General features: G+C 41.4%; 1 protein-coding gene across 1 annotated transcript in view; it reads right to left on the bottom strand.

The window, feature by feature from the left end:
* Window positions 1-1,174: 1,174 nt before the first annotated feature.
* GLIPR2 (GLI pathogenesis related 2) overlaps window positions 1,175-12,526 on the bottom strand; it is a 26,271-nt gene continuing 14,919 nt past the window's right edge. The window contains exons 3-5 of the mRNA XM_057368336.1: window positions 11,495-11,598; window positions 4,166-4,243; window positions 1,175-3,096 (exon numbers count right to left, since the gene is read on the bottom strand). Coding sequence (XP_057224319.1) covers window positions 2,936-3,096; window positions 4,166-4,243; window positions 11,495-11,598 — 343 coding nt within the window. The 3' untranslated portion in view covers window positions 1,175-2,935. The remainder of the gene's footprint in view (window positions 3,097-4,165; window positions 4,244-11,494; window positions 11,599-12,526) is intronic.

The following is a 12,526-nucleotide window of genomic DNA, read 5'->3' as shown; positions in this document are numbered from 1 at the left end:
AAAACCCTTCAAGTCTCCTCAGGGAGAGGTTTTGTCCTATTGGAAAGAAAAAGGAGGGAAGCTGGCAAATGAAAATGCCTAAYGCAGGCTTCCTTTTTCAGCACCTTTTAATGAGCAGTCCCAGTTCTTCCCCAAATTCCCTGTTATTATTTAGCCCAGAAGACTAGAAATGACGCCTCACACCAGCAAGAGTTCCTCCTCTTCCTCCTCCTCCTCTCCTCTTTCTCCTCCCTGTGCTGCAAAAAGACATTGGAAATCATCTGCAGGCCTCTAAAAATAGGTAATTTTCTCAGTTTAGCCTATTCTATGTTCCCAGAGCAGTCACTTCTACCTCTGAAACTGAGGAAGCTCTTAAACATCTTGTTTTGCTYTAACATGGCAGGAGATAACTTTTCTTTGCCATCTCCCAATCTCCACAACTCTCCAAGRTGTGGTAGAGAGTGGGGCAGTACACCAACACAGTTTTTAAATACAGATGGCTGGTAAGTCAAGTTTCAGTGTACAATTCCCAAAAATCATGTGGTTTTAGAGTGAGTCACATCAGCAACGTTTCCCTTCCCTTTGCATTTGGGCTCCTACATCCACCACGGTTTGCTGCACAGCCAGAATTCATGTGCAGAAGGCATCAGCATCATAATCTTGRGTCATGAAGAATTAAATTAACACTTTGGGCTTTTTTAATTGTTACAATCATACTTACCTGGACTCTTTGTGGAGTGCACGTAGCATTTGAGTGGCTTTGTGCTTCTTCCATGTCCAGCTACCTCCACTGCCCCCTCAAAATGCTCTCAAAACCTCTGAAGTTCACTTGCCATTATCATTTTTAATACAGAGAACCACAAGCTTTGTTTTGTCCTTTASCTACCTCCCCACTTCTCTCTTCAAATAAAACCTAGGTGGCAGCAGAGAAAGATTCTGACTTGACTCACTCAACTACGATATATACAGTTTGGCATCAATYATTCAAGGAATTATAGGGTCCATAGCATAAAGTCATTAGGGAAAAAACTGTGTTTTAATATTGTCAATTTATTTAACATCAGCTTTTAACTTTACGTCAGTTGCAGCAAGCCTGGCTGTTTTTTTTTTTTTTTTTTTCAGAAAAAGCTTGTCAGCTGAGGGCTGAGGGGAGGAAGGCCCCAAGGCTGCAGTACATGAAACACACACACCTGAGTGGGAGTCAAGTGGGTTTTCTTTACTGACAACACRTCAGCCGAGAGAGGGAGCAGCAGAACGAAAGGAGATACAAAGCCAGAGCYCGAGAGAGAAAGAGGGATGCCTTTTCAGCTTCAACTCTGAGCTCAGTCTGCGTATGAAATGAGGGCTGATGATCTGCTGTATGATTTATCCTCTCTTAGAAGGTCTCTTCTCTCTTTCCCGGACTAGAATTCTTGCTGCTTTTATCCCCCCCGTGTTACAAAAGCAAGAACATCATGTGTTAATGTGCTGGAAATAAAACTTGAGGATTATACAACAAAGAATCAGAATCAGGTAACAACAAAAGCTTGAGTAGTTCATATTCAAAAATATTTACTTTTCAGTTGTTCATGATATGTGTCAAATTCTTGGTTACAGCAAAAAATCTTAACAAACAGCATCACAGTGACATATAATCAAGCCATAGGAATGCAGTTTATTACAACTGTGTAAACAAAAAGAAGTATTTCTGTAATGGCACTGTTTATGAACCAAATTATGGCATATAGAATCTCATCAAAAGTCAAAAGAAACATTTACATAGAAAATAAAACCCCAGATTTAAGCACAGTATGTGAACCTGTCCAAAATGGCCCATCCACAATTTATCAGAGAAAATATCTTTCCTAAGAATTTTTGCTTGGCTTGTTCTTAAGGAATTTAAGTCTTCATTGTTTTCAAGGCATTAATCCAACATATGAAATATTACTATTATTGAATAATATCAATAAAGAGTAAACATCTCTTAATTATGACATTGTGAACACCCCTACTGTTACATTACTAAAGGAGATTAGATGATTTGGGAATGTTATTGGCTGTACAGCATGACACCTGAAAAAGATATTCCTTAGGAAATAAAAATAATTTACTAAGAAGTAAAATCCAAAGTATGCCACCAAAKAAACTCTTCTGTGCATAAATAYCAAAAAGTAGAAYCTTATTTTTCTGTARCAGAAGTAAACAATTTGAGTATGAYACAAGGTACAAACTGTAAACTGTAAGATGCACTTTGAACTTGAAATACACTCATCTCAAATGTATTTTATATATTAGCACCTAAACTGGGATTTAAACAATTTTAGAATTGTTTAAATAGGAATTTTTAAACAATTTTTTCAGATCATGCATTAGTTATGTCTTGCCTGATGGATACAGTTTTGCCAGCAGCCTTTAGTGTTCTGTGAGATTCTCTTAATAAAACAGACACAGGTCTGAACGCCACTACATTTTACACGTGTGCCTTTCACACAGGAAGTTTTGCATATGTTCCATTTGCAGAGAGTAGGTCCCACAGTAGCAAGAAGTAAAGACAGAGCAAAGAAGATACAGTTATTAAAAAGTACTGGACAGCTGGGAGTACATAATATAATTACAAGCTGGTATCTTCAGTTTACAGAAAGCTATAAATTTGTTGGTTTTAAGAAAAAATAGACATCCAACATGTGCTTAGTCACATGCTGACACAGAGTTCATGCAAAATACTATAAAAAACTTACAAATTTCACCCTTCAGAAATGCTGCATATAGTTCATCCTCCAATTATCTGAGGTCAGATAACAACAGGGACCTACTGTGCAGATTGACTCAAACAAGKTTTAATTGCTTCCTCCACAATGAGAAGTGAACAGCAGCATCAAATGGGAAATTTCACTGAATCGTGCTTCATTTCAGACACTGGTAGGTCCAAATCCAGGTTCACTTGTCATTAAGAATTAAGACTACCTTAAAAAAAAAGTTATTTTCTTGGAGGAAGAACATTTTCTTGATAATAGCCTGGATTTACTACATTTCCAGCTGGATCATATCTAGCTACCACAAACGTTGAGCCATCACTAGCAGATGCTTTTCCAACTCCCATCTTTTTTGTGCTCTTCCAAACCATTGCTGTGAAGTGACCTGAAGAAAGAGGGAGAAAAATACACRTTCACTTCAGGTACTAAACCTGTAACATTCCCTTTGACACAGGAGGTGCTGGGAAAGAAGAGAATAAAACAACACTGCTTCTTCGTCTAACATGAGAACAAGCTAAGGACATGAAAAAGAACCCTATGTCTAGCATTTTGTCTTGAAAACCCCTAATCTGATCTGTTTTCACACTATGATTCCCATTTCCATGTCCTGTATCGAAATAAGAGTATGTAGCAGGATAATCATGRAAGAAGTAGATTGATAGGCATCTGACAAAAAATTTGACACAGACATCATGGTCTTCACTCCCTGCAGTGTGAACAGCAGTTCTGAGAGTGACTGTTACTCATTTGCTTTAACCATCTCATACTCCCCCATTTGTTTGCATGTGCAACTGTTCAAAAACCCACTGTTTTTGTGGCTTCTTCTGCCTAGTTTAATAGCCACCCCTGCATTGTGCTGCTCCATCAGTTGTTCCCTCTATGCATAGACAAATCCCAAAATCAGGGAGAAAAACATGATTTTCTTAAATAGAAACAAGGTCAGATATCTCTCTTGCCYGATCCTTATTTGAGGAATAATGTTCTTGAGTTCATTCTGCACTGGATTGTCAATATGCAGCTGCTCCCAATCTCCAAATTTTAGCTGAAGTGATCTCTGTGAGTGGAGTGATGTAACTCAGTAGAAGTCAGGTGTCAATATAAACAACAACACAGTACATTTAGTAAGACTCTTATATGATTCCAATTTAGCATTTCTTACTAATTAATTTGCCTTAAAATTAAGTTGCCTGTTCAAAACTTTGGAGTTGGAGGAAAAATGCAGTACTAAAAAACCCCTATAAATTTTGCATAATTTCTCATTTCTCAGGGTTTTTTTTTCACTTTTTTCAGTTTTTAGCATAAAAYTTCTGGAAAATTCCAATTCCCCTTCTCCCCTCAATATTTTTTTCTAAGAAAAATAGGTAGATGTTTGAAATATATCAAACAAATTGGCTAGGCAATTTCTTAAAACAGAGRTTGTATTTTTGAAGAGACAGCGCTGAGTCTGAGCTTACCTGTCATAGAAGAAAACCCTGGATTTTGAAAGCTGTAATTTTTTATTTCACTGTACCATCTGTCAGCCACATCTTTTCCTGAAAGACAAAAGAAATGTGCTGCAGAATCATGATATAAAGACAAAAGTGTAGCTCMCTTACAGCATGCCCAGCAAGATCTTCTGTTAAAAGCTGTCAAGAACTTCTAGAAACACAGAGAAAGAGTCCTTTTACTGAAAAGTGGTTTTGAAACGTAGGTAACATGGTAGTACCAAGTTACAAGTTATCAAGTCTTTWCTGTTTTACAAAAGCTTTTGCTACTTTTGTCATAGAATCATGGGATGGTTTAGGATTGAAAAAAAACCATTAAGATCATCGAGTCCAACCATTATCTCAGCACTTTCAAGCCCACCACTAAACTACATCCTGACGTGCCAATTTTTCCCCATATGTGATCTAAACTTTCCCTGGCACAACCTGAGGCCTTTTCCCACATCCTATCACTTGTTATTGGGGCAGAGAGACCAACCTTCATTTTGCCACATCCTTCTTTCAGGCAGTTGTAGAGAGCAATACGGTCTCCCCTGAGTTTCCTTTTCTCCAGGCTAAACTCCCCCAGCTCCCTCAGCTGCTCCTCATAGGAGTTGTGCTYCAGACCCTTCACCARCTCTGGRCAYRCTCYAGCACCTCAATGTCCTTCCTGATGTGAGATGTCCAAAACTGGACACAGGATTCAAGGTCAGGATTCAGCAGCTGTGAGTACAGARGATGGTCCCTGCCCTGCTCCTGCTGGCCACACTATTGCTGCTACAGGYCAGRATGTCATTGGACTCTTTGGCCACCTGGGCACACTCTTATTCRTGCTTAGTAGCTGTTGACCAGCACCCCATAGGTCTTTCTCCTCCAGGCACTGTAACCCAGGGCACTACAGAAACCTCAAATATTCATAATTAGGAGCTGCTTCCATGTGGAAGTCTGTGTGTCCAGCACTGTCTCAACCCAGCCAAGGCTTTCACTGACAGCAGCTGAACMAGGACGATGACTGTGGCCAGGGATGTAGCTCAGCCCAGGATCTGCAGATGCTGTGCAGACAAATGTCAAACATTACTTCTTTTCCATTACTGGTTGTTAGGAAATTCTTGTGTCAAACACCAGGGGGATGAGAGGGGTCAGGTTTTTCCCTGAGCAACATTGATAATGAACTTTCTGCTTAGCATTCTGGGATGTATCAAGGCCAGGAGATTTAAAAGCAAGCTGCCAAAGATGTTAAGCCTGCCATCATGAAGAATGCTGGTCCCTGGTGGACTGTTGGCTGCAGAAGAGGAATGACTCACACTTTGCTATTTTGCAGAAAAAAAAGCCCTAAACTTGCACACTTCTAGAAGTCAGACGCTGCATTAACTTCTTAAACTTGAGTTTCTCATGACTGGAGTTGGCTAAAAGGATGATGCTGTCAGCCTGGCAAGCTGGTTGTCAGAGCCATAATTGAAAAGAAAATATTGAATGAAATGCCATCTCTAGAGAGGCTGGTGAACTGAAAGTACTATGATCTTATATGCTACACTGTTTGTCAGGAACAGTGTGCAGTAGAGTCAAACATTTTTTACACAAAAAGGTAGCAAACTCTCTCTTGCTTCCCAAATTTCAAGAATAACAACTGGTTTCTTCTTTTCCTGCTCTCCTTGCACCAAAAAACAAACCCTGTAGATCTGTTTTACGGTTGAAGTATCTAACACATATTTATTTGTTCAGTTCTTATGCTAAAGCTAAAATGAAGATTGAAAGAAAATGCAAATAGTGATCTTWATGCAATACAAGATGAAAAGAAAAAAGCACAAAACTAACCAAGCAGATCATCCTGTCCTCTGGACTTAATAGCTATGAAGAACTTAGATGTGATTGTGGTAAGCTGGGTGTAGAAGTACAGAGTGTGACTGCTGAGATATCARGCCTTATGACGTCCATGTATTTTATGGGTACAAGTGGTGAAGTGACTGTGCTACATAAGTAGGATTTTTGCAGATGTAGGACTGCATTCCCACTGCTGCCAGCACATTATTSCCTCTGTTAATGTATCAGTGTGATACACTATAAAGAGTATTTAAGGAGAAAGCCACCCCCGTTCTGCTTACTGTAACTCTAAGAAGTGCACCTAGGCTGCATGTGACAGAACTTGAAACCTCCATAATGGAACTATTGCAGGGCACCTGGAAGTTTTGGCAAGCACACTATCTCTTCGTAATTAATTTGCTTTTAATTTAAACAATACTGTCATGTCAAAAATTGTTTACTTTTTAATCCARGGGAGGTAGAAATGGCATCAGGTAAGACTGCCTCAATCCTGTACCTGAAAGACAAAGAGCATAGTTGGGCAGCACAGTCTATGATGTGCTAATTCCCAGATTTCAAAGATTAAAGCTTTCAACTGGCTGAGGCCAGGCAGTGAAAGCCCAGAAGATGATCACTCTTCTCCATTTTTCACATGCAGGACCAAGTTTTCATTAATATGGCATTGCTGTCATCATCCTTGAATTAAAAGAGTCGTGGCCTCATAAGCTGTGAGAATATAAAGAATTACTTTTTTTTTCCAGCAAAGGAGAAGGTGATCRAAGGAGTAGGCAACTTTTGACAAAACTCTGTCTTGAAATCATGTTAAAGAAGTGTCCGGTAAGTGAAGGGAAAGACTTTTATCTGTCACATGGCACAGGAGGTGAGGAGGTGTCCAGTGTGGAAGTTGTTACCATGTGAGAAGACAGGTAGGTACCTGACSTAGTGATTAAACAGTTTCTCTTTTCCCTGAAATAATTGTCTTCTGATTCTTTGCTCTTTGTGGAGCGGTAAACAATGCCCTGGTAGGACACAAGCCAAACCAGTGCTGAAAGCAACAGCTGGCACACAGCTGGGGACTAAGGAAAACCCCTGTTTTGAGCCCAGTGACCCCCAGGCTTCCAGAGAGAAAACAACACAAGGGCTAGGAGTGCACTGAGCCTACCTGCTTTAGCAGCAATTTCCATCCTCAGACTTACTGGTTCAGAAAATTGTCCACAGTATTTACAATTAAATGTATTGTGGCATAAATTATGCAGTCATATTTGAGGGTATGTTTCAATTTGTTTTCAATATTTCATTAGAAACAGTTCCACTACTCCCACAGTTCCCCTAAACAAGGGAAGTTGGGTTGCTGATCAAAATGTTTTTCAGTCAGAAGGAAAAAACACAGAGAAGAAATAGCTCACATCCCTCATTTSTGATTGTAGCAGAAATTATAAAATTTACTCCTCTCAGTCAGAGCTGCAGCTTCTCTTCTGTTGTTCTGCTTGCAGAACTGATTAATAAATACACTGTGAGGCTTTTTAACACTCTTCCTGTTTGCACTGCTGTAAACCACACTCAGAGTTTCAACACTTTCTCCATGGAAACACAGTTTGACCCCACCCTGTTCCCAGACACAGTTCACTGATGGYCTGATCAGCTGGGCTAACTAGATATTCATTTCAGAACGGGCTGAATCTCACACTAATGAGTTACAATCATGATGAACCATCYTCCTCACATGAAAACTTAGTGCAACAGTCCTTGAACTAGTGTTCAAAAATAGGTTTGCCCAAGGCTAGGACTACAACCAGCACAGTGATTTTATTTCATTTACCTAAGACAAAAGCTTGCAATGTGGCCACACTGACTGTGCCTCAATCTTCCTCACTGGRTCAGAGGAGTGACCATGCAGGGTCAGTCCATATGCAGAACTAACAGTGTAAATTATGTCTCCTTTATTATCAAGGACCCCCTGCATGTAAACAGGTGCCACTGCTCTAACCTGGCCATGCTCAGCATCTCACCAGTTGKGCTGTTGTCTCACCAAATGTCATTTCTAGCTGTTCTCCTGGGTGTGGAGCTCCATTCAGTGTGGATGTGTGGGGGTGTGAGTGCCAACAACTGGTACCCAAAAAAGGGTTCYTTTGTGTCTCTGGTGCCAGCAGCTRGACCACCAGYAAAGCACGAGAGGGACTTGCTGGAAAGCAGATGAAATGCCATGGGAGCAGATGCTACAGAAGAGTATGGCCACCGCAGGGTGAGTTCTGGCCAGCAGCCAAACCCAAGGCCATGGGTGATCCAGATCACAAAGATGCAGCAGCAGCAATGCTGGGGCCCTGCTGCAATCACCTTGGCACACCATTTCAGCACCAGTGCTCCTGTGTGTGCGAGATGCCCTGTACTGGCAGCTGCAATGGAACTGCAGCCTCAGAGACTGTCCAGGTGCAGGCTGCTGGGGAGACTGGGATCTAGGACAGCTACTGGGAAGACTCAGTGTTTGAGCTAAGTCACTGCAGGGATCCACTCTGAAATTCTTTTTCTATCATACATATATTTTCATAATTATATCTATAAATTAACWCTATAAAATATACACTGTATCTACTTTTAAATAACTTACTAAGAAATAGATATTTGCATTATTTATATACTACACTAATCTACTTATAGATACCCCAGTAATGTTTGTCATTGCAATCAGCTGAGAAAGGCAAGAGGAGGAGGCCACTGGTGCWGTTCATTTTAATACTGACTGCATCTCTTTGTGCTGCTCTGCACACACACTCAAGTCCATGCTGTGTGTGTGTGTTTGTGTGTGCAAGACTGGAAACACATTCCCAGCCTCACCACTGGGAACACAGCACTTTGGCAGTGGTATTCCTCTATTCAGCTCCCCTAAAATTAAATTTCTCTAGGCCCAGCCTTACTGTTTCTCCTCAWGCCAAAGAATGTTTAAATCTTCAAGTAATTGCACTGAGTAAGTTGCTAAAAACATTCTAACAGAATCACATAGGAGATATTTCTCTGCAAATGGGCAGCACCTTGGTGATCTACTTAAAAATTGGGTTACCACAACGCTCCTTCCGCCAGTCTGAGGGGAAAGAAGGCAGAAGTAGATTTAACATTGCCTCATAAATAAAATATCTGCCTAAACTAAAGTCATACTAATGGGTTTTGGAAGCAATTCTCTTCTTTCAGCAGTCCTCATGCAGGTCCTTATTTTATTTTACTTTATTTRACAATATTGTGTAAACCTGGTGTTWAASAGCAAKAGATCCATCAAGGCATGTCCTTCGAGCACACTCCTCCAGTGCCTGCGCTGCTCTGCCCACTGGTCCCAACCTCAGGAGACCCAGATTCCTCCCGTACCAGATCTGGGTGACAGCACACCGTGGATTTCTCTTACAAGTTCTAGAGAGTTCATAAGCTGCAGCGTTTCCACTGAGTTCTTCACAGCCACAGCARCCATCCCAARCAGAATTCAGACACCCAGTGCTCCYTTCAGCCTCCCAACCCATGAGAAACGAGAGGAGGCATCCTGAGCAGCCTGACAAGCACAGCTGCCAAGGCAGGCTGCAGTCTCTCGCATTAGTGGCAGATGACAGCTCACTTATTTGAACACAGACAAAGACAAGTCTGCCATGGAGCAGTTCCTGCAGGACTGGAGGGAGGAAACAGCTGTCAACTGTTTCTTGGATTACAGGGATGAACATATTTCTAGCAACAGCTTTAGGCTATGTAACTCTAAAATCCTGAATAGAATTCAAGGTATTCTTGTACCAGGAGAGGAGTCATATTAGAAGGCTTTATAGCTAAAAGCTTAAATCTTCTCTGAAACAAGAAATGCATCTTCTGGCATTATTACAGAACTCAGTAAGAGCCAAAATAAACAACAGCATCACTTTTTGAGAGCAAGTACAGAGCATACTGAAGGTTTATTGAGTTTTGCTTTATCTGGGAAAGAAACCAGAGGACACTGCCTGCCTTTGTTAAGCCCCTGAATGGATGTCTTAATCTAAATTTCAGCCTCATTGAGCAGGGTACAAATTAACTATCCAGAGGGARCTATATGAGAAAAAGAGGAAGAATGAACCAACTCCATAGAGATGAAGACTAAGCCTAGATGAGAAAATAACTTCCTTTGAAGAACTAGCTTTCTCATTCTGGGAYTTGGAGTGATCCTCCTGCATTGGAAATGTAGAAATGTTTCACAGAACAAAAGAGGATGTAACTTAATTTTCTCAACAAGGCATTTAATCTTGTGGATAAAAAAAAAAAGCAAAACTGCTCAAAAGTTATATGTGGAAACAGTGCATTGAAGAARAACTGGACCCAGAGAAAAGACAGACATTATGTAGATGGATTTTTGTGTTATGTTTCCAGCTCTCTAAATGGGAATTCTGTGACTTTAACCTCAGGGGAAGCAGCACAGGCCATTAACCCAAAAAAGAAGAAATAACTAAGCTCAGTCAGTGAGTCACAGCCACTCTGCAAACTCTGCCGTACATCTGTGTTTTCCCATGCTGCTCCAAATCCTCTCCTCACACCCTTGCAAAGGACTGCCAAATATGAGCAGATCAAATCGTATTTTTCCCATCATGGTTTTTTTTTTTTTCAACGTGAAAATGTACCCACTTGGGACTAGAGTTGGCAACTTAAAGAGGAACCAAACAGCATCCCTGGGACTAAAACTCACTAAAATTTCCAGGTGCTTCAAACAGAGCCTCCAGCCTGCAGAAATGAGCTTCTGTTTCCTTRYGGCYGTGCTGGAAATTCCAGGGKTRGATTGGAATAAAGAAAGCAAATGGWCACTTTTAATACATCCCAGCTGCTCTCCCAGCAGGCTGAGGCATGAGCCCTGCTCGCTGGAGGAAGCAGGAGGGAAGAACCTGCTGACCCTCTCTAGCTCAGGGCTTACTACAGCCTGACCAAAATTCAGCTCCTGGGCCACCCAAACCAAACTCCTAKTTACATGTTACATTTACAGTCAGAAAACTCATGGAATAAATTTGYCTTCAAAAACGAAAGCATGGAAAAGGGCTTGAAGCCTGTTTGCTGACAGAATGGAAGATATTAATGGAAGGACATCAGCCACTGTCACTTTGGTGTTTGGTCCCCTACTTTTGCCCCCACAAACAGGAGCTGCTGCACAGTGTGCAAGGGACATTTTCCCACTAGGTAAAGGTGAAGTACAGGGCATTGACAGCTTCCTTCCCTCCTGCCAGGGACATACAAGTGACACCAAAGACAGCTCCACAGCAGGGACATATTGAGCTGCCAAGTCCTTCCTCCAAAGGRACATAATACACAACCACAATCCCTTACTCCCTCTGTACCTACAAATGCTTTTGCTCTCAGGACACAAAGGTGACTACAAGCCACCATCCTGTCCCCAGGGAGCCTGGGCTGTGCTATCAACACATTTTTGAAGTACAGGAAACTCCAGTGCTCCTGTAATCAGATGCTCTGAGCCCAAAGTACTCGAGACAAGACATTTGTGAGGTGTCTGTGAGACAAAAAGAGAAGAAAGCTCACCTGATTGGTCATAGGATGCCCATGCTAGGTTTTCTCCACATTTTCCATTAGCAGACTCGGAGCTGTGCTTGAGGACCCTCGTGGTAGCCAGTTCTTCTGCATACCTAGCAAAGGAATTCACACATTGGGTCAGCGACCAGAGCTGCAATGAGCAGAGAGGAAGAGGAACAGGAGGAAGWAAAGGAGATGCAAATATGAAATCATTCTGGAAGATCATGGTTGAAGTCAACTTGCAAAGCCCTGAAGCCAAGGGCTGCTTTCAGCTTACATAGATCTAYGAGTTAGGCAAAGGGAAAACATATTTTCCCTGTCTTTCATGAGCATCTGTATCACTACTGAGAAGGRCCTAGAAGAAATCAAAGGGCAGATCCCCTTCCACCACATTCTGCCCAGCACCTGGAAATCCACTGGCTCTCCTTAGCTGCAGCTGCTCGTGGAAATGGAAGTATCTATGATGCTTTCTCTCTGCTCCTAGAGGTATGAGCCAGACACAGTTAAGGGAATTAAAAGGGGTGACCTCTTTTAATACGGAAGGATCCTTTAGGTGGAAAACGCCAAAGATGCCCATGACGTGTACACAATTCCCATAGACTTTGCAAATCAGCATATCTGACAAAGATTCCCCAACAAGAAACTTCATAGAAGAAATAATGTCCCTCCAATTCTGCCAGCTTCCAGAGTCTTCCCCCTTGGATGAGGTTTGAACCCTTTTTACAAAAATATATCTCGAAGAGCTAGTTTCAACCTTGGTTTCTATGGAGAAATGAGGGGTTTCGGGCCCTCAGCTGGGAGGCTTTTAGAATGTTTAGTCTTTCTGCCTAGAAAAGTACTGGAACTAAGTTACAGTAATAGGCTACAAAAGCTACATATATGTGTGATAAGAATACAGAGAATATATAGAAGGTATATAAAAGAAAAAGGCATAAAATCAGCACAGCATCACCTACAGCAGCTGCTACAGGTGTCACCTCCTGGCATTTCTAGGTCATTCACAGGAGAAAATCAAATATTCTCAGTGAGACTGGGAAAAAA

Source organism: Malurus melanocephalus, unplaced genomic scaffold (genome assembly GCF_030028575.1).
Source record: "Malurus melanocephalus ecotype Western Australia unplaced genomic scaffold, MMel_1.1 scaffold_90, whole genome shotgun sequence".
NCBI lineage: Eukaryota > Metazoa > Chordata > Aves > Passeriformes > Maluridae > Malurus > Malurus melanocephalus.
Note: the sequence above shows the minus strand (reverse complement) of the source record. Positions and strands in the feature narration are given on the sequence as shown.